Below are 24,562 nucleotides of genomic sequence, written 5' to 3'. Positions count from 1 at the left end.
GAAATTACAGGGACATGGTAGAGTCAGGGACGTGGAGCAAGTCCATTAGGGAAAGACGGTGAATGCAGGGAGAGGGACTAGCAATGCAGCAGGCATGGTAACAGAAGTGGCATAGTTGGGGTATGGGACTGAAGTGGATTGGATGGGTGGAGAGACTACGATTGGGTAGAATTCAAGCAGAACAGGACCTAGAACAGCCTACACAGCTGCCACTGTGGAAGCAAAAATGGGCCTCAAAAGTGCCCTCCATTCTGGAGGAGAATGAGTAAATTATAACAGACCATGTTTGATTGACCTTGTTTGGCCAACAGTCATTGTGTTTCCTAGTTCAGATCTACGCTCTAATAAAGTAAGTAGAATCATCTCTGCCAATAGAATATTGTGGTAACTCCTTGCTACATTTCATTTTCTAATTTCTTCTCCGTCCCAAAGCCAATTGCTCATAAAAGCTAATGCATTAGGCTTGCATGTTGCTTGGAGGGATTTGTTCCATGTTAAGGTTTAATGAGAATGTTGTATTTTGTTTCAAATAGCTGCATTGCCCATGCCTACAATTGCTGCTCTTGATGGCCATGCACTGGGAGGAGGCTTGGAGCTGGCGTTAGCCTGTGATCTTAGGACAGCAGGTATGAATGAATACAACAAAAACACGTTTCTGAATACATTTCGATGCATTTTTGCAAACTAATTGTGGTAGCTTATTTTGTTCTTCTGACTTTGACAGCACTAAGCAACTAATTTAATGCACATGAATTATCAATCATGCAGATAATTTTGAGAGGTTTTCTATAGAAGACAACTGTGGAATAAATGCTGCTGCAGTTATGCACAATTAGAACATCTTGGAAGTACTGATGTGAGGGAAGAAGGTTTGGCGTTTAAAAGCCAAGCTGACAATTGAACTGAAGATAACCTTGCTACAAATACCAGTTTAATGTTACTGAATTTGTGGACATGGCAGCAAAAAAAAAATATTAACCTGTTGCAATATTGCCTGGAAGCCGAACATTCAGGTACATTTTTAAACAGTGGCAAAAGGAGGCATTAGCCTTTGCCAGTTGTCACTTGTCTCAGTCGCTAATTACAAGGGAGGGCCGGAGGCACGAATGGTGGCAATCATGTGTCAGTATCTTAAGCTCCTGCAACGCCCGGCCAACACACCACCATGTTTCAATGGGGTTTTGTTGTTTGCCATCCTATTTTTACATTGCTTGGGTGGGAGGTAGTATAGCAGTGGCGTGATGGTGGGTCCTGGCAGCTCCGAGGTGGTGTTAGTGCACCTTCTCCCCACCTGTTGGGATTTCTCCAGCTTGCATTGCATTTGTGGAAAGCATGGGATTTTCCTATCCAAAAGGGGGGTCTTGCTGAATCCCATCACACCCCACACGGCACTGCACCAGTAAGGTACTGGTAAAAGAGTCCCCCGGGTTTATCTTTTGTTAGTGGTGCATGGTTACCCTACAGAAGGTAATTCTAAGATACCTATGGTACCCTGAGGCTTCTGGACACTCCTGTGCACGTAGGGCAGCCACAGGGGGGAATTCAGGGAATTCTCCAGTATTTGGTGGTCTCCTCCAGGTATGGGTGTCTGCTTCAAAGCCTGCCAGGGGTGGCGATTGGCAGTATCTTGTACCATTCCCATGAGTCAGTGCCAACAATGTTCTCAATTAGGGTTAGTGTACATTGTTGAATTCCACACTCTTCCCCAAACAGCTCCTCCAAGACCGAATTACTTCTTTTCTCTCTTTTACCCCTTCACAGTTTAACTGAAGACTAGTGGTCTCCTCAGGACATACATGACCTCGGTGTTGGAGGTGTAGTATTGTACATACAGCCACATTTAGCAAGCATGGTAGTCCATAAATTACTTGTTGATGCACAACTGGCTAGTTTGCATAATGCATACCCAATAGCACAGGCTGATTCAACTATAAGGGACCATCTACTAAATAGGATAGGTTTCTGATGGTACCATTAAGGAGAAGCCTCTTCTGACCACATTGGAGATTGGTCCAGGGTGGGTTCTGTGGCCATGAGCATGACTAGTTTATTTTTACTTGCATAACTGGCTTCCTGACAAGGCCTCAGAGCTGTATGTTATCAGGCCAAACGTTAGCAAGCCACAATTGTGCATTTCACCTAAAATCATATCTCTATTTTAGCAGAGCGCATGTTTATTGACTCAGCCAAAAATTGATTTCCACCTAACAGGACCAAAAATATTTAAATGCTTATCTGAGGGCAAGGGAGTCTGCACTGTAGCTGACTATCATTGACATAGCTGGAAATGTGTATGCAAGAATAGTAGAACAGCTTTACTAGCAAGATCAAGTATAAATTAAAAATTAATAATGAACATTAAAAACCACAAACCACCCCTATCCTGGTTGCAGAGGACGTGGCTAGCTATGGGACAGCCACTGCCCAAGAACTGCAATCTCAGATTTTAGGAGTCCGTTGATGAGGATGGGTATGGTCAATTATGTCAAATGCCACCAATAGATTATGTAATATCAAGGTTTAGGTTGTGTAGTTGCTAAAGTCCATTATCCTTAATGACTGATCTTTCTTTTTTATGGGTCAAGCAAGTTGTTATCCTTAAAAATAGCTTCAGGTGTTTCATGTACTATCTGTTTCAGTAGTTTAACGGAATATAGTGTATTTGATATTAATTGTTTGATGGAGAAGTCTACTGGATCGGTTTGGTTTTTTTTCAGCTGGGTTACAACCTCTTTCCTGAAGGATGGGGTGATCCATTAAGTGGGGGCCGAGAAAACCGGGGGGTCCCAAAACATGTTTTCCCCAGCAATTTTCCACTGAAATTCATCAGCTCCAATGACTGAAGTAACAATAACTTGTGCCATGAGGTAACTATAAATAGCACCATTGTCATGCACTACTTATAGCATCTCATATTACATCACCCATGATATGTTCAATGGTAGCCTGGATAACATCTCTGATGACATCTGAAACAACATCCTTTATGACAACACTGTACATGGTGGTGGCGCAAGTGTTTTTTATAGTTTCAAATGTTATGTTGTAACTGACATTTTCACCCAACTATATCATCACCTTCACCTTAACCTTTGTATTTTCAGTGGATATATATATATATGTATATATATATATGTATATATTACCTAGTGGCAGTTGCCACTAGTTAGTTATAGCTAGGACCTAGTTTCTTACTTGCCTATATCTTTTGCGTAGCTTGACGAATCTTCACAAAACTTTACAAACAAATTTGTCAGTCACGTCAGCTGCTGTCTGGAAAGTTTTGGAGTAATCCGTCGGGGGGGGGGGAGGGGAGGCAAGAAAAAAATGGGGGGCCATAACACATTTTCCCCATTAATTTTTCCATAGGGACTTTGAACATCGATAGCGCCAAAACTACACCAAATTTGGCAGAAGGGTAGGTCCTGGTCCAAAAAGAGCACATTTTTTGTTTTGGTGTAATTCTGTTCAGTAGTTTTTGAGAATTTAAGTGGCAAACAAATTGATCTGAGTGGCTGATGGCACTTCAACAACAGAAGCCATTGAAGTGTTGTCAGCCATCTTGGGACTCGGTCCAAGCCGAGTCCCACAGAAAAAGTAAAAAATAAAGAACAGGGACCAGGGTAAGAACACTCCGACCCCTTAGTTCTGGTGGTGAGGTCCCAAAGTGACCCCCTCCCGGACTAAAAGTAGATATTTTTTTTTAATTTTATGGACAGAGTCGTGGTGGATCTGAAGTCAAATAAAAACAAAACAAAATGCAGACTCCCGCGCTTCATTATTGTAAAGCCACTGAATGGTCCAAGTTCAGGTGGCATTTGTTTTAAAATGTGTGGGGCCTCCTGGCCCCCTCTCGCTACCTCAGGGACCACCACCTCCCCGGGGCTTCTTATTAGTTTGCAGGGAACCACCTCCCCTGGGCTGTAACTAAATATGCAGGGGGCTGCCACCCCACTGATCGCTGTGCCCCGGGGACCACCACCTCCATGGGGTGTTAAAGTAATAATATGCATTGGCACCCAGCCCCCTCTTGCTGCCTGGGGGATCACCACCTCCCCGGGGCAATAATGCTATTTATGTGGAGGGCCCCCTGTGCCCTAGGGACCACCACCCTCGGGGCAAAATGCATCAGTTGTGTGATGGAGGCCCATCATCCCCCCCTCTCCCGTAGCCCCGGGGATCACCACCTCCCCGGGGCATATATAAAAATGGTTACTGGGGTCTGTGTCGGACCCCCTTTAGCCCAGGGGATCACCTAGGACTATAATTGTAGGACGAGGCCGTGCAGCTCCCTTCAAGAAGCCACTAATGGCCCTGGGGACCGCCACACTCTAGGGCCAGCTCCTGCTATATCCCTGGGTGCACACCCCCGGGACGTAGCTGTTTGCTGTGGCTTGGCTGCAGCTAAGCCACAGCAAATACTTCTGTTTTTGACAGCGGACCTGGGAAACAGGTCCCGCTGTCAAAAAAATAAAGCTTTCATCTCTGTCCCCTGCACGCACATGGCGGACAGAAATTAAATGCTTCAGCAAGCAGGGAGCTGCTGTTAAAGCGTCTCTCTACTTGCTGAAGCAACGGCACAGCGAGGAAGCCTAAGGCTTCCCCTGTGGTGCCAGATAGCCCGTAAAGGGTATTTTCAATAATTAAAAAAGCCTCATATACTCACTCACAGACACGCGCAGACTCTGGTGCACCCACTAAAACACTGATGTACGCACTCTCACAACCAGACGGACACTCTCACAGCCACTTTCACCCCAAATACACCCTCTCACACCTATGACACCCAGAGAGGCTGTGGCCAACTTCCGCTGCCCACTGCCAAAGGGCTGTGCACAGCATGGGGTGGCTGCAGGGTCTGGCTGCAGCCAGGTTTTGCGGTTGAAGACTGTGCATGATTTAAGGTTGGGTGCTTATAGAGTGCTTATAGAGGGTTGGCCACAGGCCAGGCTCTGTGACCCACCATCGCTGCGCACAGCCAGAGGTTGGTTTAAAATATAGTAATGTAAATTGCTATACGTTAAAAAAAAAAAAAAACATACAAATTCACTGAAAATGCAAAGACTACAGGGATGTTATAGTTAGGAAACAGATTTTTTTTTTTTTTAAACAGACATTCGCTTACAAAAACAGAGTTATAGTTACTTGAGATAACGCCAACATTAACTGGTGAATTTCTATGTTTTGGTACGTTTAAACTTTGAGCCTAACTATAACGTCCCTGGAACCTTTGTTTTTTTCTTTGGCAAACAGCCCTAAACATTGATTGACATATAATACGTGTTCAAAAAAAGGAAATAGAGCGTCAGAGGAACCTAGTAACTATGTTTTAATGTTGGATCTTAGGCCCTTCCTATTAATGTTTCAGGCTCAGTACTTGTCACTTTTATCATTATAATTTGAGAGAATGTAGGTTTCATTGGAAGAAGAAAGACCTTCCTCCCATTCTGGTCATCTTCATGATGGGGAATGCATGAGTGTCAGGGATGCAGACTCAAATGATTTTCCCAGTGTGCCGAAGAGGAGCATTCAAGGAGTGAGAGAGCCTTAAAATCTATATCCTTGTTAAAAGTCAATTAATGTTGTTTTATAAGTTGGCCTAATATATACTATTGATTTATTGTCTTTCTGAGAAACCCTTTCTTTTGCGTGATCACCTCCATTTTTTCTAACTGATATTGCTACTCACACCCCTGCACACTGGGACACTGTTGCCAGTACTTGATGTATGGGCTCTGAACACAACAACATCGTACCTGCCCCTCCAGCCCCACAATTGGCATATTTAACTTTTTAGTAAGGTTGTATATGGTCTACGATATGTGGTTCAGCAAAATCCACCAGTGGCATAAAAAGTTAAATGCCATCTGTGGATGCACTATCCACTAGGCTGACAAGGAAACACCTGTCTTCAGGCCTAGATGTAGACTTGTGACTGCAGCATTTAAAGTACACCTCTGAACCTGTGGAAGACTCAGATTAACTGCTGTGCGGCTCTGCAGAAAGGAATGGTACTCTGCTGCCTGAGTGAGAAGGACTGGACCTGCATCTTGAACCCAGGACCACCAGAATGACTCCAAGGGCTAATTGGTTAACCTTCTCATCACAGCCTCATGGACAGAAAAGGTTCCAATGATTACGAATGCAGCACCTGGACGCTGTGTGCTGTGAGTCTTGTCCCCCCAAGTGGGGCCACTCAAGTCCTGGACCCTTGGAAAATGCTCTACCTGCCCAGTTGCGGTCTCTTGGGCACAACAGATGCAGTGTGACTCATCTCCTCGCTGCTCAGTATCGGTACAGCTGCTGCACAATGCATCCCCGACACAGGACCTCAAGTTGCAGCTTCTCTGAACCACCTCTGCACGGTGAATCACCGGCGCAGGACTTCACATCACAAGCCTTTCATCGACGGCATCCTCGACAATGAAACAAGATCTAGCATCGCAAGCCCCATTGATCCTCAGAACCACTGCTGTGTGATGCACCTCCAACACAGGACCTTTCATTGCTGCCCACAGCCTCTCGGAACCACTGCTGAGTGACCTATTCTCAGCGCGGCCCCTTGCAACACTCTGTAACCAGGATTTAAGGTACTTTGTTCCTAACTTTGTCCCTGTAGCCGGCCCACGCTTCATCACGGTCGGCCTGAACTTCTGGCTTTGTCTCAGTTCGGCACAACCAGATATCTGCATTTGGCTCATTGTGCTTTTTGGTGCTATTTTTACTCAAATCTTTAAACCTGCATATCTCTGGTTCGACTGATTGGCTTGTTGTAATTTTGGTTGTGTTTTATTTATTAATAAATATTATATTTTTCTAAATTGGTCTGGAATCATTTTGGTGTGTGTTTTCAATGTCTTACTGTTTGAAGTGTTGCACATATACTTTACACATTGCCTTGGAGTTAAACCTGACTTCTCTGTGCCAAGCTACCTGAGGGTTCAGCACCGGTTAGTTTAGGGTTTGCTTGTGACTTCACCCTGACAAAGATTTTGGTTCCTACTTGAGACACATAGATTTCCCTTTGAGTGAGTAGTTACATCACCAGTTGTTTACCCACAGTTTATCCCCCTCACTCCCAAAGGTCCACCCACTGATCTGTCCCTCTCCTCAGAGCCGCCATACACCTTGTCCTATGTCCTACACTAAGGCTGCCCCTTTCTCAGACTTCACATAAATGTGCCTAACCTCACATTCTCAGATGGTTGAGATACTGAGCCTGTATGGGTTTTCAGTTCCCCAGCAAAGCGACTGATGCTTCTGTCCAGGCTATGAGACTTCATTTGTGATATCGCTCTCCTACAGGAGACCAACCTCCTTAAAAAGGACTGAGGCAGATTGCAGTCCTAATGGTTTGACAGACAGTACTTTTCTGCCAAACCCAACAAGAAGGTGGGGGTAGCGATCACACTGGCCAAACCATAAAAACTCAAGCAGAATTAGCAGGGGATGCCTCTCCCTCTGCATTTCCATGAGTACATACACTTTCACTCTCGCCATGCAAAATGCACCTAATGACAAGCTGAAGTAGCTCCTTCTGCACACCCTGGGCCTGGTCTCTGCATCAACAGATCGGTACATGACGATTGGGGGCAGGGGGAGGCTTTAACCTAGTCCAAGACACTTCACTGGACAGATGAGCACAGAGACGGGAGCAATCAGGGGGCCTTCACAGCCACTGGGTGGCAGTGGTTGAGAGACGTAGGACTGGCTCACACCTGGTGCTCCATGCACCCCCTCGTCTAGGGAGTGTGGTTTCTTCTCAGCTTCACACCAGACATATGCCCATATTGATCAATCCTCGCATAACCTGCCAGCCATGGGTGAGACCGAATTTGAAGTGGCAGAGCTATCTGACCCCTTACCTATCACACTTACCTTCCACATACTTGGACATAACCACCCCATGCCGACATTGGCACCTTAACAATAAGCTCCTTACGTTCACTAAAAGATATGTCCAAGAAGCCATCTAACACTTCCTCCAAACATACAACATATCCCACATCCCCATTTCTATGGTTTGAGAAACTTTAAAAGCAGTAATAAGGGAAGCCTTCCTGGCCGTCTTCTTGAAATTCAGTAAAATGAATAGAAGACCAGGTGAGAATCCTTAAGGAAGCTTATAAAAAATCAAGTGCCCACAGAGTATGCAGGCAACTCACACTTGCCAGAAAACAGCTTAAGTCTGGAAAATTGCTTAATTTCTTCTTCCCCACACTAAACAAAAGTACTACGCAGGGAGCAACAAGGCTGGATGCCTACTCACCCACAAAGTGAAAGCCCAAACCACCACAGCAGGATCTCCAAGATTTAAACAGCTGACAGATCTAGAGCACAACTTTGAAATCACTTGAGCCTTTGAGTTCTTCCACACTGCGCTCTGTGCAGCAGAAGAGACCGATCCAGAGGAGATTAGAGGGTTCCTTTCCTCTGCACTCACTACCCACATACCCAAGGGAGATTCTCTCTCCTTGGAAGCAGATGTCTGGATGGATGAGGTCCTCTTCACCATACCCCAACTGCAGCTGGACAAGGTCCCTGGGACAGTTGGCTCACACCAGACTTTAATAAACTCTTCGGCCCCAAACTAGCTTCTGTCCTCATGCAATTATGCAATTTATTTGGCAAGAGCAACATTCTCCCTAACAGCGCGGGAAGCAGTGATCACAGTGATACCCAAACCTGGGAAAGACCCTACACTATGTTCATCATACCGAACTATACCTCTGTTGGACATCGATGCCAAGCTCTGCATAGTTATTCTGGCTGCTTGCCTAAACCTGTATATGCAAGACCAAGTAGACCCCAACTAAGCAGTGTTCATCCCAGACGAGGACTGTAGTGATAATTCCAAGCACTTGCTCCACCTCATAGACAAAACTGCTTGATTGCACAACCTGGTGTTACTAGTCTATCAATGTTGGTATTACTAGTCTATTGATGCCGACAAGTCATTTGATCGAGTACACTAGCCATTGCTTTGACACGGAATGGATCGCATGGGGCTGGGGAAGCGATTCCTGAAGTGAGTCTGGAGCAGTTACGCTGACCCAACTGCCCAAGTGAGATCAAATGGACTAACCTCCCAAACTTTTGTGATAACCAGGCACCCACCAAGGATGTCCCCTACTACTATCCTCTTTACCCTATAGATGGTTTGGCAAACACAATCACAAAATAGTACTGTGTGCTGATGATGATGTCATGAGTGCCCTGACCCAACCACACAACACAACACAATCCAAGCCCTCCTCAGCAAACTGGATGCATTTAGAAAGGTCTCTGGCTTTAAATAAATATTCAGAAAACCCACACCCTTAATCTAGCCATACCATAAACCGAAAAAGCTCTTCTAGAATGCCTATTCCCCCTTCCTGAGGGCGAGTACAGTAGTGACTTGGGACTTAGACTACTCCCTTTCCAGTGTGAGGCAACAAAACATAATTACACTGCACAAAGAGATCTGCATTGCTGGAGAGCTGGGGACCATTCATGGACTGGCAAGGTTGGTGCAGTGAAAATGACTACTACAATAAGTTATTCTACACTATGCAGACCCTTCTACTGTGCCTACTTCCTCAGCTGATAAACAAGCTTCAACACATAATAGAAACCTATATCTGCAATGGCAAGAAACCCCGCATGGCCAGAAAGCAAGCCTATCTGCCTATAGCAAATGGGGTCAAGGCGTCCCCTACCTTACTTACTACTGCTTAGCAGCCCAGCTTAGATTCATGGTGGATTGGAACAGACCTCTTTCAGAAAAACATTGGTGTTACATAGACCAATTTGTTGCAGGGGTGGATATCTGGAAAATCCCCTGGCTCTAACCCTCCTTCTGCATCCCCCCCTCTTCACATGGGCCTTCCCCTTTGGGGGTTTATGTCTCCTCAGCCACACAGGCAACAGAGGCCTAGGATAGGGCCACAATATCGATCAATTTTCTCTCCCATTATAGACAACCCCGCATTTTTCGTCTGCTTGATCGGACTCAAATTTCCACTCCTGGCAAACAGCCAACTGTGAACAAAATGGTGACCTCTTTGATCATGCAGGGATACAAGACTTCCCACAAAACCAACTTAATTACCGCATTCCCACAAGCAAGCACTGTTGGTATTCAACCATCAAACATTGGGTTAGTCAGTCTGAGATCCCCACATGCTAGTAGACCACTCACAAAATTTTAAAAATGGATGATCACCAAGAAAGACGATAGGAGTCTGCTCTCAGAAATGTATAACTTCTTAAACAAGCCCACAGACTAGTAAATCTCCAGGCTGGAGATGGTGGGAAACTGAGCTGGAACGCACCTCTCCACCTGAATGGTCTGCTATCCGCCATAGAACTCGCACCTCCTCCCAAAGTGCCACAGGTAAAGAATCCCTGATTAAGACCACTCACTGCTGGCACTACACCTCATGCCGACTGGTGAAATGGAAACCCAACAACACAGATGCGTGATGGTGGAACTGCTCCCAAGTAATACATGCTCTGGCGCTGCCATAAGCTAAGAAGGTACTGGTAAGAGGTGTTAAAAGACATCAACGCCATGTCCCCCTTTCCTATCTACATCCTGCTTGACTCCTCAATCCGCTGACCTACCCACTTTACTTGGACAGGGGAAAGGCAATGATAGTGGCTCTTTGTGCAGCCAAACAAGTTATCACATCCAAGTGCGGCACTAACGCCATGGCTTTCCATTCAGGCTGGCTAGGTAAACTAAGGGATGTCTCAGTGGAGAAACTCACAATCTCTGTAGAGCACCCACTGCCACGTTTTGATAAAATTTGGGGCTCCTGCACCTGATTCATGGCCTGGGACTTCTGGGAACTTGCTTGCCCCTTTTACCTCCATGCACTCACAATACTACAAGGCGAAAATTTCATGAATCACCAGAGGGATCCTAATTGCCAGTGCCCAGAATGATAACTTTGACTAACTCAGAGACTTCGAACACTTAATGATAGACCTCATACCAGTGGATGGGTCAGCTTCCTTCCTCTCCCCCCACCCTTTCCCTTTTCACCCCCACCATACCTTCTCTTCTCACTGCTACACCTCAGTGGCCATTGGATGTAGGTGAGAGAGTATGTGTTATTCAAAATTATAATAAAATAATTTTTACCATAAAAGATAACCTTCAATAAGGTACTAATACCAGTCATTTAGAGAGATTATTTGTGCTTTGGATAACAATCTGCAGTACCATTGATCCACAGTCTCCTAACAACCAAGGATGAGGTTGAAGTGATATCCTGAGAAAGGAATCAACGATAAAAGGGAGAAATCTACAGTCAGTTCACATAAGCAAAATCTCTCTGGGGCAAAGAGTAGAATAAGAGTATGACCCAGAGAGTATGTAGCACCTGAGAGTAGTTTAAGTGCACTTATTCCTAAAAGAGCGGTTAAATGATTCAGGTTTGATCAATGCATTCAGGAAAGAATATGCTAGTTAACACGGCTTGAATTCTTACGGTCTGATCAAATCATCAAAAGATTAGGTAGAAGAAGGTTAGAGCCCAGGAAAATGACAGACGAGGATAACTTGAAGGGCAGAAGTAGCAGCCTCAAATTAACCACAAATACCTCAGAATGTTGAAGAGCTGAAAGGGAGTGGTGGTAAGCTTTATTTTTCTAGGGTTTATTAATTTAGTACCATCTTCAATTGTGCTGCTAAGATCTTTGTAGTATAAAGTTTCTATTGTAAAGTATAAAGTTTTTCAAGCAACTTGCCTTTGTCCTCCATTATTTTGAAGTATCTTCAGACTGACTTGAATCATTAATCCAAGCCCTTTACACTGACGCCCCAACATACTTGCTTCAAGAATTGATTATCTCAGGTAGAAACTGATTACTTCAAAGCTCTGAATCCTCTAATTTCTTCTGTCATTTAGAAAACTCACAAGGTTAGGCCAGTTGTTCTCCGGAAGAGTTCCTAATATGTGGAACTCTATTTCCTCCTCAAACTCAAAAAATCCTCTTATGAAACCTTTAAAACCAGACTTGAAAATCATACTTTAAGTTCATATTTTTACAAATGAGTTTGACTGTATGTTTGATCACTTGGGATCTGTATTTTGTTATTCTAGACCTGTATGTTAACAAACTATAGGTTCTTATGGATGCAGGACCACAGCTTTGTACAGTATCACACATGCGGTTTAGCTTGTTTCAGTAAATATTACCAAGCCTGCGTCTCGTCAGTGTTATCACTATGCAAACTGCTTAGTTACCTGTTGTGTGGTGTACACTCAATTCGTTTAGTTGGCGTGATTGATTTAAAAATGTGTATTAAGAAAATAAAAAAATTGTATATATGCTTATTAAGGGCACTTTTTGTTTCCAAATAGCTTCATCTGCAAAAATAGGCCTCATTGAGACGACAAGAGGACTTCTCCCTGGTGCAGGTAATGTACCTTTGTGTATTTTCGTTATATGTAGATGTTAATCGTGTGACATGAGCAAGATTCATTATTGGCCTCATCAGCAGATAAATCTCTCACCAACAGCTGATGGGATTGCGATGACATCTCAGGCTTTATCTCAGGCTTTACCTCTGCTATGTGGTGTTTGTTTGCAGGAGGCAGTCAGCGTTTACCACGTCTTATAGGGCTGGGTCTTGCCAAAGAACTTATTTTTACCGGAAGACAGGTGACTGGTGACCAGGCACTCTCCCTTGGACTTGTGAACCATGCAGTAGCACAGAATGAGTCTGAGGATGCGGCTTACCAAAAAGCAATGGCCTTAGCAGAGGAGATTGTTCCACAGGTTAGTATCTTATCTCTGTAGTTCATCTTGGTTTACACGGTGTGCACTGAATGAATGAATAAACCATCTATGCAGTTCAAATTCATTCATGGCATCAATTTAAGGATGCACACTAAATTACAAACAAACAACGTTTAAAATTAAGGGCCTGATTACAATCTTGGCGGCGGTCAAATCCTATGGAATTTATAATACGGCGGAAGAAATATGCTTCTTGTTTGTGACAGAGTAATCCCCTCACCCAAGGTCATAATCAGGCCCAGAGCATGTAATTGAAAATACCTGCTCTTAGCACAGTGTTTTTCTGTTTGATACAGTTTTCTGCTCGAAAAGACATCCTTACATTACTCATACGCATGCCTGCATATGATTAGGGTATTTGCTTATTTTCCTTATTGCACCCTTACTTGAAAACTTTGTGTGATTTGCAACGGACTGCCTTTTTGTCAGTGTAGGCACATTCTGTTTTAACAGATGTAATTAGACATACCCACGTGGATTTTGTTATGCTTAATTACACCATTTATGTACTGTAACAGATTCGTTCTTGACATAATAATGGTTTTCTTTTCCCATTGGATTGCATTGCCTCGCCATGCCTGCACTGGATCAAAGTAGACTTTACTGTAAGGGAGCCTGCCACGGTACTTCCACTCGTTCTGTTTTGTACTTGCGTTTAAGCATTTCCTCACAAGTTGTGTTCGATCTTCAACCTTTGGAACGTGAAATGGCGTCAGAGAAGGACTTAGGCCCCAGTCTTCAGATCATTGACAACAGCCAAAGTGCAGCGGAAAAGATTAGAATTTCTTTTACTTTGTCAGCAAGAAAATTACATTTTTCTTTTTGTACTTCTGTTGCTTTCACTGGTCTATTAAAGACACTTCTGTCGTGGTTTATTGTTGCTTTGAGTGTATTAGGATAAAGTCAGGCAGTGCTTAATTAGTAAATAAAAACGTGCCGGTGCCCAAAGTCCTCTAAAACTCGTAGCTGCTGCAAATAAATGTGCAAGCACGGAATACTGAGGCAGCGTAATCCTGAAGCCATCTTGGGTCTCTTTAACCCATTTGCAGCAACTCCCTGCCCCTTTAGCTCACTCTTGCAGCGTTCTGTTTTCTCCTTTGTTACGCTTTTTCGTTTTTCTCTTCCTAGGTCTTTCCCATGTGTGTCTTTTGCTCGCAGGAAATGCTTGAGGCAGAACATACATAGGATAATAAATGTCACTGTATTCGTAATATCACGTTGTGGTCCCAATATCTCTAGCAAGTACTTGGGACAACGAACAGGCCTCAGTATGAAACATGTCTGATTAACCACCATGATTTCAGGCACGGCCCTTACGCATGAAATAAGAGTTTGAGACAAGTATAATACTAATAATTTTAAGATGCTTTAAAATCCCATGATTTAGCAGATAAAAGCAGGTTATGCCGAACTTGAATTTACTAAATCAAATCCAGCTAAATAGTTCTTGTTTTTAGTCTCTGTAACTGGTGTGCAGTCCATTTTTCAAACAGTACTAAGGAAACTAAATAGAGAGATAACAAAACACAGAAAGAGAAACACCCCTACATCTTAATAAAATTGTAATTGAAGCCATTCAAATGCATGTCATGGTTCTTTGTGAGCCCTCACAAACCTGGACAGTTCTTAGTGCAGGTTGTGAGCCCACACAAACCTGGCCAGTTCTTAGTGCAGGTTGTGAGCCCTCACAAACCTGGACAGTTCTTGGTGCAGGTTGTGAGCCCTCACAACCCTGGACAGTTCTTGGTGCAGGTTGTGAGCCCTCACAACCCTGGACAGTTCTTAGTGCAGGTTGTGAGCCCACACAACCCTGGACAGTTCTTAGTGCAGGTTGTGAGCCCACACAACCCTGGACAGTTCTTAGTGCAGGTTATGAGCCCTTACAAACCTGGACAGTTCTTATTGCAAGTTGTGAGCCTACACAACCCTGGACAGTTCTTAGAGCAGCTTCTTACAGTATGTATTCAACACAGATTAGCAATGCACAAAATACATAAACCATTTGGAAAATAGCTTATCAGCCTATTATAGAAAGTTGAACATGTAACCATTACTTTAAAAGCTGTAAATTATCTTTATAATTTGTACATAGTTAATCGCGACCATTTTAATGATATCCGACGACAGCAGATCATAATGTCAACAAAGCGCCAAATCCAAGATGGTTAAGGAAACGTAAAAGTAGGAGTGGCAATCCTCAAAACAGTTTTGTAAACTTTAAAGTGCATGCACTAAGCAATTGCTTACCAGGGCTATAACCAAACAACCAAAAGCCTTGAAAACGTTCGCTGATTGAGTAAATGCGTGTCTGCATCAGGAAACACAACGTGAGAATGAATAATAGCAATTGTAAACTCCAAAAGGGTACTGGTCAGGACCGGACCCTTAGTAACAAAAATGCCAACAAGTGAAGTAGGGCAACACATCACATGATAAATGGTGACATTTAGGGAACTTCTCCTTGAGCACAGATAGTATTCTGTCTTTCTGCCGTCTTACATATTTCTCAGATCGATCGAGAATATGGTCAGTATAGGCCCGTTGACTTTCTAGTTTTTTAATTGGACACAAGTTCTCTAAGTTTTACCATTTGTAGCTGATATTATTTTCTTCATGCTTCGCAACATAACTGCCCCACACCCTAGGCTTGGACCTTTATGTCTCTGTAAGACTTTAACAAGGCCTCTGCCAAATTCATTTGTCGCACACAAATCTACAGGTTTTTTCATTTAGGTCGAAAGTTTGACAGCCTGCAACTGGAGTAGTTGACAACCTCTCGGCCATGTTATAGACTGACAGCGCATAAAAACATTTATAATACATTTGCCACTTGCCTCTTATTAATTGGGTTTAAATATACTGCATTGACAAATTGGTACTAGGTGTTTGTCTCATCTGCACCTATTTGCACTGAGCACTTTGTTTTCCACCTTGCAACAACAATTTTTATGATTGAATATTCAATTCGTTTGTAGATTGAATATAATATGTATATCTCAATCAAATCTGGGGCTCCAGATTTTTTTTCTCCAAAAACTGAAAAAAAATGTGTTAAGAGTTTCTTCTGTCTTTTGTAATGAATGTGAAAATGTATAAATATACGAGGGAAATCTGTCCCTATATGTATACTTAAAAACCCTGGTTGTTTTCAGTTCTACCCGGTTATAATACACCCTAAGGTGCTGATTATAAATCAGGTGGAGTAGAAATACTGCGTGGAATTCCACTTTGCGTGATTCTGAGTGGACTGATGTTCCCGCACCAGGGATTCCAGGGTATTGGAACACCGGACCCTACTTTAGTGGGTGATACTTCAGCCTCGAAAAATCACGAGACTTTAGTTGCAGCAGACCTCTTTCACTTTTTTTCTGGCAAGGGGAGGTGGAATACAATGCTCCCTCCCCAGCTAGTCTTTTGCTTTGCCTTCCCTCCTCTTCTCACCACAGCCCCTCTCTCCACCACCATCCCACCCAGAGGCCACAAGTTATAAATTTAACACTACCTGCTCAGGGAAGGTAGTAAATTTATGCCATTAGCCCCTCAGAATTAAGAATTCTGTGTGGTTTTGGGGCTGGTAAATTTGGTTCCACATGATTATTCCCCTTTCCATGGGGGTTGCATGGTACTGGCTCAGTTTTACCGCACAGTAATCTCAATTGTGCATGCACAGTGCAACTTCTAATGAGGGCCTTAACAGTGTCATCAGTGAATCTGTGCCTGTACCAATGAGATACCACCTATGCCCTCTGCTCAACGTGCTAAAGGGTGTAACATTAATAACTTATGTTCATCACGAATGGCTGTTAAAATCCATCCACCTGTTATTGCATGTTTGCATCCTTTGCGTGGATTATGAGTGGGATTATCAGTGGGAAGGTAACTTTTCATTATAAATGATGTAATGCAATATTACTGCACTATAGCATTACCTGAGTAATTGGCTGTAAGTCTGCATCCATAAATTCACAAAGTATAAGTGGGAAACTAAGTCGGGGTAATTTTTCACTCCGCATTTTTGGTAACATAATTGCTGGGTATAACCCCCGATTCTCGGTGCTTCTGTGTTCTTCTTCTCGGTTCTTCTCTGTTCTTCTCTGTTCTTCTCTGTTCTTCTCTGTTCTTCTCTGTTCTTCTGCTCTTCCGATCTTCTGTGCTTCTGTCTTCTGTTCTTCTGCTCTTCCGGTCTTCTGCTCTTCCGGTCTTCTGTCTTCTGTCTTCTGTTCTTCTGTTCTTCTGTCTTCTGTTCTTCTGTTCTTCTGTCTTCTGCTCTTCCGGTCTTCTGTTCTTCTGTCTTCTGCTCTCCTGTCTTCGGCTCTTCTACCTTCTCCGTCTTCTTCCCCCGAGCCTGCCCTCCTGCTCCTTCCTCATCCCCCTCCCTCACTCGCCTCCCCCTCTCTCACCCCTAGCTAACCCGTTCGCTATCTACCTCCCTCACTCCTCCTATCTTCCTAGCTCCCTATCTCACTATCTAACTCCCCCACTCTCCACCTCCTCACCTATCTGTCTATCTATCTATTTCCCTATCTATCGACTTCTCTATCTATTTTCTCTATCTATTTCTCTATCTCTCCCCCCTCCCGCCACCCCCTCTACTACCTATCTCCCTATCCTCTCACTCTACCTCTCTCCCTCACCCACCTCTACAACCCCCCCTCCCCTATCTTCACAACCCTACTCCTATCTCTCTCCCTAATCTCCAAACCTCCTAACACTCACCCTCCTCCACCCTAAACCCCCTCCCCCAGCTCCTCTCCCTCTACCTGTCCCCCCCCTCCCTCGCGCTTTCCCGCCGCGACCTCCTGCACGCCCCCGCCCCCCAGCTCCCATTCGCCCCCAGCTGACCCCTCCCCCCCCCTCCTACCTCTTATGGCGGCCGCTGCGCGACAGTGGTAGCGACCCTTGACCCAAGGGTAGGTCGCTCCCCCTGCCGCTGCAGCTCCTCCAAGTTCCCGAGTTCCTGTGTTCCTGAGACCCACCTAACTGTAAGTACCCCCCTCCTCCCAGCCCCTCGCCCTGCCCCGCGCCACTCACCTTCTCTCCTGCTCCTGCTTCTTTTCCTCCTCTCTGTCTCTTCCCCCTCACCCCCCCTCTGCAATCTTCTTCTGTGTTCTTCTGTTCTTCTCTTCTGTTCTTCTGTTCTTCTGTTCTTCCCTTCTGTTCTTCTGTGTTCTTCCGGTCTTCTGTGTTCTTCTCGGTGCTTCTGTGTTCTTCTTCTGTGTTCTTCTGTGTTCTTCTGTGTTCTTCTCTGTTCTTCTCTGTTCTTCTCTGTTCTTCTGCTCTTCCGATCTTCTGTGCTTCTGTCTTCTGCTCTTCCGGTCTTCTGCTCTTCCGGTCTTCTGTTCTTCTGTTCTTCTGTTCTTCTGTCTTCTGCTCTTCTGTCTTCTGCTCTTCCGGTCTTCTGTTCTTCTGTCTTCTGCTCTCCTGTCTTCGGCTCTTCTACCTTCTCCGTCTTCTTCCCCCGAGCCTGCCCTCCTGCTCCTTCCTCATCCCCCTCCCTCACTCGCCTCCCCCTCTCTCACCCCTAGCTAACCCGTTCGCTATCTACCTCCCTCACTCCTCCTATCTTCCTATCTCTCTAGCTCCCTATCTCACTATCTAACTCCCCCACTCTCCACCTCCTCCTACCTACCTATCTGTCTATCTATCTATTTCCCTATCTATCGACTTCTCTATCTATTTTCTCTATCTATTTCTCTATCTCTCCCCCCTCCCGCCACCCCCTCTACTACCTATCTCCCTATCCTCTCACTCTACCTCTCTCCCTCACCCACCTCTACAACCCCCCCTCCCCTATCTTCACAACCCTACTCCTATCTCTCTCCCTAATCTCCAAACCTCCTAACACTCACCCTCCTCCACCCTAAACCCCCTCCCCCAGCTCCTCTCACTCTACCTGTCCCCCCCCCCTCCCTCGCGCTTTCCCGCCGCGACCTCCTGCACGCCCCCGCCCCCCAGCTCCCATTCGCCCCCAGCTGACCCCTTCCCCCCCCCTCCTACCTCACATGGCAGCCCCTGCGCGTCCGCGCAGCGGGCACGCCAGAGGCAAGCCCGTCTGCGCCTGGCCCGCGCCCAGCGCCACGACCCCTGGTCCCCAGCTCCCCCAAGCCCCGCTGATCCGCTACGACCCCACCACCCTCCACGCCCTCAACCCAGGGCGCTCCAAAACCTGCTTCCTAGCTCACCCCAAACGCACCCATGGACCCTTCGCCTGCAACTCCTGCAAACGCATCTTCCACCACGCAACTACCACGACCACAAGCCCACGCGCCATCAACCACCTCAAGTGCATCCTCATCAACGCTCGTTCCGTCCACAAGCACGCCGTTGAACTTTGGGACCTCCTGGACTCCACAGCCCCGGACGTCGCCTTCATCACGGAGACATGGATGAACGCCTCCTCTGCTCCAGACATCGCTACCCGCCATCCCCGAAGGCTACAAGATCTCCAGAAAAGACCGCACCAACCAAGTAGGAGGAGGTGTCGCCATCATCTTCAAAGACTCCATCAGCGTCACCACCTCCACCGAAGACCCCCCCCTCGCCGCTGAACACCTGCATTTTCAGATTCGCACCGACCCAAGGACCACCCTCAGAGGATCCCTCGTCTACCGTCCTCCCGGACCTCGCGCCTCTTTCAGCGACGCCATCGCCGACTTCATCTCCCCGCACGCCCTCGCCTCACCGGACTACATCCTCCTAGGCGACCTCAACTTCCATCTGGAACAAAACAACGACCCCAACACCACCACCCTGCTCGACAACCTCGCCAACCTCGGCCTCAAACAACTGGTGAACACCGCCACCCACATCGCCGGACACACGATCGACCCTATCTTCTCCGCCAGCAAACACGTCTTCTTCAGCCACACCTCTGCCCTACACTGGACCGACCACAGCTGCGTCCACTTCACATTCCGACGCGAGACCTCCCACCTCCGCACTCAACCCATCCCTCATCGACAGTGGAACAAGATCCCTGAAGAGCAACTCTTCTCCGCTCTCGCCGCCAACCAACCCACCCTCACCACCGACCCCAACGACGCAGCTCTCAACCTCACAAACTGGATCTCCAACTGCGCTGACAACCTTGCTCCCCTCAAACGCACGCATCGACAGACCAACACCAAAAAACCTCTCTGGTTCTCTGACACCCTCAAAGAATCAAAGAAAACTTGTCGTGCCCTTGAGAAGGCCTGGCGCAAGGACCACACCGCTGACAACATGACCGCCCTCAAGAACGCTACACGCGAACACCACCACCTGATCCGCACTGCCAAAAGGAACTTTTTCACCGACAGACTAGACAAAAACAGCCACAACAGCAGAGAACTCTTCAGCATCGTCAAAGAGTTCTCCAACCCCAGCGCCAACGCCGTCACGCCCTCACAGGATTTGTGCGAATCCCTCGCCACTTTCTTCCATCGCAAGATCAGCGACCTCCACGACAGCTTCGGACACCAGACCCAACCATACACCACTGAACCCGCTTCCCCAGACATCACCCTCAACAACTGGACCCACATCAACACGGAAGAAACCAAATCCATCATGAACTCTATCCACTCCGGCGCCCCTTCGGACCCCTGCCCGCACTTCATCTTTAACAAAGCCGACGACATCATCGCCCCGCACCTCCAGACCGTCATCAACTCTTCTTTTTCTTCTGCTACCTTCCCCGAATGCTGGAAGCACGCTGAAGTCAACGCCCTACTAAAGAAACCTACGGCTGACCCAAGCGACCTGAAAAACTTCCGCCCCATCTCTCTTCTACCTTTCCCAGCCAAGGTAATAGAAAAGACCGTCAACAAACAGCTGACCACCTTCCTGGAAGACAACAACCTGCTCGACCCTTCACAAACCGGATTCCGAACCAACCACAGCACGGAAACCGCCCTCATCTCAGTCACAGACGACATCAGAACCCTGATGGACAACGGTGAAACAGTCGCCCTCATTCTCCTCGACCTCTCGGCTGCCTTTGACACCGTCTGTCACCGCACCCTAATCACCCGCCTCCGCTCCACCGGGATCCAAGGCCAGGCCCTGGACTGGATCGCCTCCTTCCTCGCTAACCGCTCCCAAAGAGTTTACCTCCCTCCGTTTCGCTCAGAACCCACCAAGATCATCTGCGGCGTACCTCAAGGCTCATCGCTCAGCCCGACACTCTTCAATGTCTACATGAGCCCCCTCGCCGACATCGTACGCAAGCACGACATCATCATCACCTCCTACGCCGACGACACCCAACTTGTACTCTCCCTCACCAAGGACCCCGCCAGCGCCAAGACCAACCTACAAGAGGGTATGAAGGACGTCGCAGATTGGATGAGGCTCAGCCGCCTAAAGCTGAACTCTGAAAAAACGGAAGTCCTCATCCTTGGCAACACCCCGTCCTCCTGGGACGACTCCTGGTGGCCCACGGCCCTCGGCACCGCACCGACCCCCGCAGACCACGCCCGCAACCTCGGCTTCATCTTGGACCCTCTTCTCACCATGACCAAGCAAGTCAACGCCGTGTCCTCCGCCTGCTTCCTCACTCTCCGCATGCTCCGTAAGATCTTCCGCTGGATCCCCGGCGACACCAGAAAAACCGTGACCCACGCCCTCGTCACGAGCCGCCTGGACTACGGCAACACCCTCTACGCCGGGACCACAGCCAAACTCCAAAACCGCCTGCAACGCATCCAAAACGCCTCGGCCCGCCTCATCCTCGACGTACCCCGCAACAGCCACATCTCCGCACACCTGAGACACCTGCATTGGCTCCCAGTCAGCAAAAGGATCACCTTCCGTCTTCTCACCCACGCACGCAAAGCCCTCCACAACAAGGGACCGGAATACCTCAACAGACGCCTCAGCTTCTACGTCCCCACCCGCCCCCTCCGCTCCGCTGGCCTCGCACTTGCTGCCGTCCCTCGCACCCGCCGCTCCACGGCGGGTGGGAGATCTTTCTCCTTCCTGGCGGCCAAGACCTGGAACTCCCTCCCCACCAGCCTCAGGACCACCCAGGACCACTCCGCTTTCCGGAGACTCCTAAAGACTTGGCTGTTCGAGCAGCGATAACCCCCCCTTTCCCCCCTAGCGCCTTGAGACCCGCACGGGTGAGTAGCGCGCTTTATAAATGTTAATGATTTGATTTGATTTGATTTAACCACCTTGTCTGAATGACGATAACTGAAGACTCTTTTGAAAGGTCTCACACATTGCACTCTAGTACTTAGATTCTGTTTGTTAGCGTCTTCGTTCCTGTATGTCAAATGTCTGTGTGTTCATGGATGCCTAGACATGATATCGGATGCCTCTAGCTGCCAGACAGGCCTTGCTCTTCTCACACATGCCTCATTCTTCCAGACTCCACTACGACCCAGTGATCTCACACTCCAGTGTGGCACACTGTACACCTGGGTAACTTTCTTCACTACTGGACCAAGCTCAACCCAGAAACGTTTTCAGCATACCACAGACAATGCTTTTGATTCTCACGATGCTGGTTTCAAATTCCACTTCACCATTTACCTTGAAGTACTAAATTGAAATGTTCAGGAACCCACTTTTAGCACAGAATTTTTAGACGTCAGCTAAAAAAACAAGCAGGGTCTGCTCCTCCCTGATAGTGGAGGCACGTCGCCCCCCCGTGATCAGTCAGGCAGTGACAGATAAAATGATGATAAAATAATGTTATCATTTTATCTGTCGCTGTCTGACTGAGCCATGCAAGTCGAGGGTGGGGCTGGGCAATGGGGGTGTGGGTGGAGTGGTAGGCACAGTAAAGTGCGCATGTCGGTTTGGCCGGCCATCTCAGGTTGGCCAAATTAACATGCGCACTTACGTTTCTCCAACCGTGCTGTGTTACACAGCCAGGTTGGAAAAATGGCACAGGCTCCCTGTGCCTGAGCGAGTGTCAAACTAGCCCACTCAAGCCAATCCTTAGTATAGCATGATAGTAGCGTCTGGATTGGGAGCCTGTGCCCCAGTGACTACCGGGAAGGGAGGAGTGATGGAGTCGGCTGGGATCGGGAGTGGCAGTTTAAAAAAAAAAAAAAATTAAATAACAATTAGAGTACCCCTCCAACCCCCCCGGAGTACCCCTCCCTGCCTCAGCCACCACTGAAAGCAAGTAAAGAGCTTTGAGAAATATATATCAAAACAAAGTCTAAACGGCCTTGTGAGATTCCTCTGTGTAACGTACATCTATTAGTTCACAACAGCCCTCAAAAAGATGGCAGCACTCTCCATTCTTGTATTTTAGAGATTTCTTAGATTATCAAAGTGCAAACGTGATACCCATCAGGGAGCTACTGGCAACGCGTTTCAGCCGAAGCCTTCAACTGGCCATTACAGGTGATTCAGTGCATACATAGTTAAAGGGGGAGTGTTTAGCCACTCCTGCTATCGTCTTTTTTCTCTCCTTTCTCTTTTTTTGTTCTTTCTTTTACATTTCTAAAGAAAACAGAAAAATAAACAACGAAAAGGAGAGAGACATCCATATATATAAAAACACAATATATCACCAAATAAATGAAAAAGAATGGGCATAACTTCATTTCCTATCTCTTCTGATTTCTTGTTCTTTCTCCGTTTTTTAGGGAAAAAAATTAGTAGTTATATAAATATGCATGCTATATAAAGTTCAGTATGTGTTTAACTTCCCAATGCATGACAGTAAAGTACTATTGAATATGCATATTGCATAAAGTGCAATGCGTGTTTAGCTCCCCAGTACATAACAGTAAAGCAGTAAAGTACTATTAAATTATAATCAAATCATCAAAGTTCCATTTAGGTCCTCGCATCTATGTACTTGAATGTTCATGTTCTAAATTACTACTAAAAACAATATATCTATATATATATATATATATATATATATATATATATGTATATGTATATTCTATTCAGATTGTTCTGCAATAAAGTATTTTTTTGACTTCCCATTCTACATTGATAGAAATTTCTGCATTAGCAGTCAAAATATTGTACAGTAAGAGTAAGCACGCGTGGAGAGTAGACTCATTCCCAATGTTGTTGCATGAAAGAAATATAAAAAACACAGGTGTGACATTTTTAAGAGAGTACAAAATATAGGCCGCCCAGAATGACATTGGACCGAGATTGCCAAATACCTAATATATTCTCATAGAGGTAGAGCTGGGCGGAGATCTTGGGAAAGGTCTGCTTTATCAGAACTTTGAACAGAACTTCAGAATAATGAAAAAAATTGAATGTGTTTTCATTCATTAAAACAGTTTCTGCCTTACATCTACCATTATGAGATTTAGATGTCTACATTTTTAACAGGATACCTTTGTCCAAAATGTCACCCTTATAAAATTCTGTTTGCATTAAGATTGCAAATCAAACATTCCAGCCTCATTCCACACCTTTATCCTAACATCTTCAAATTGCTTCCGGCTTGTTGGGCTGTACAGTGTTTTTGTTCCGAAATCCTCAAAAAGTAACCAATGTTATCGGTAAATATATACATTCAGACAGTTTTACAAAAAACATTCACAAACATTAGCAAAACCAGAAGTTGGCAGCCAATTCCGGATAAGTCCAAAAGATCAAATGGACGTTTCGATAGCAGCTTTTCCAGTTCTGACGTCTCTCCCTCAAAAAAAAAAAAAAAAAAATGTTTTGCTCTGATTTGTTCCTAATAGTCTGCATGTTCTCACAGATTTTCGTATTTGAGTTCTAGTGTCACATAAAGATATTTACCCCCTTACTTGGATTATTTCTGCCTTTCCTTCAGTCGATCATGGGCCGG

The 24,562-nt window shown here is 46.0% G+C and overlaps 1 protein-coding gene across 1 annotated transcript in view; it reads left to right on the top strand.

Annotated features, from left to right (window-relative positions):
- Positions 1-24,562, top strand: part of ECHDC2 (enoyl-CoA hydratase domain containing 2) — a 111,956-nt gene that overhangs the window by 51,184 nt on the left and 36,210 nt on the right. Inside the window, exons 5-7 of the mRNA XM_069232655.1 lie at positions 534-626; positions 12,357-12,413; positions 12,587-12,774. Coding sequence (XP_069088756.1) covers positions 534-626; positions 12,357-12,413; positions 12,587-12,774 — 338 coding nt within the window. The remainder of the gene's footprint in view (positions 1-533; positions 627-12,356; positions 12,414-12,586; positions 12,775-24,562) is intronic.

The sequence above is a fragment of the Pleurodeles waltl genome, chromosome 4_2, assembly GCF_031143425.1.
Source record: "Pleurodeles waltl isolate 20211129_DDA chromosome 4_2, aPleWal1.hap1.20221129, whole genome shotgun sequence".
NCBI lineage: Eukaryota > Metazoa > Chordata > Amphibia > Caudata > Salamandridae > Pleurodeles > Pleurodeles waltl.
This window is presented reverse-complemented; position numbering and strand designations above follow the sequence as displayed.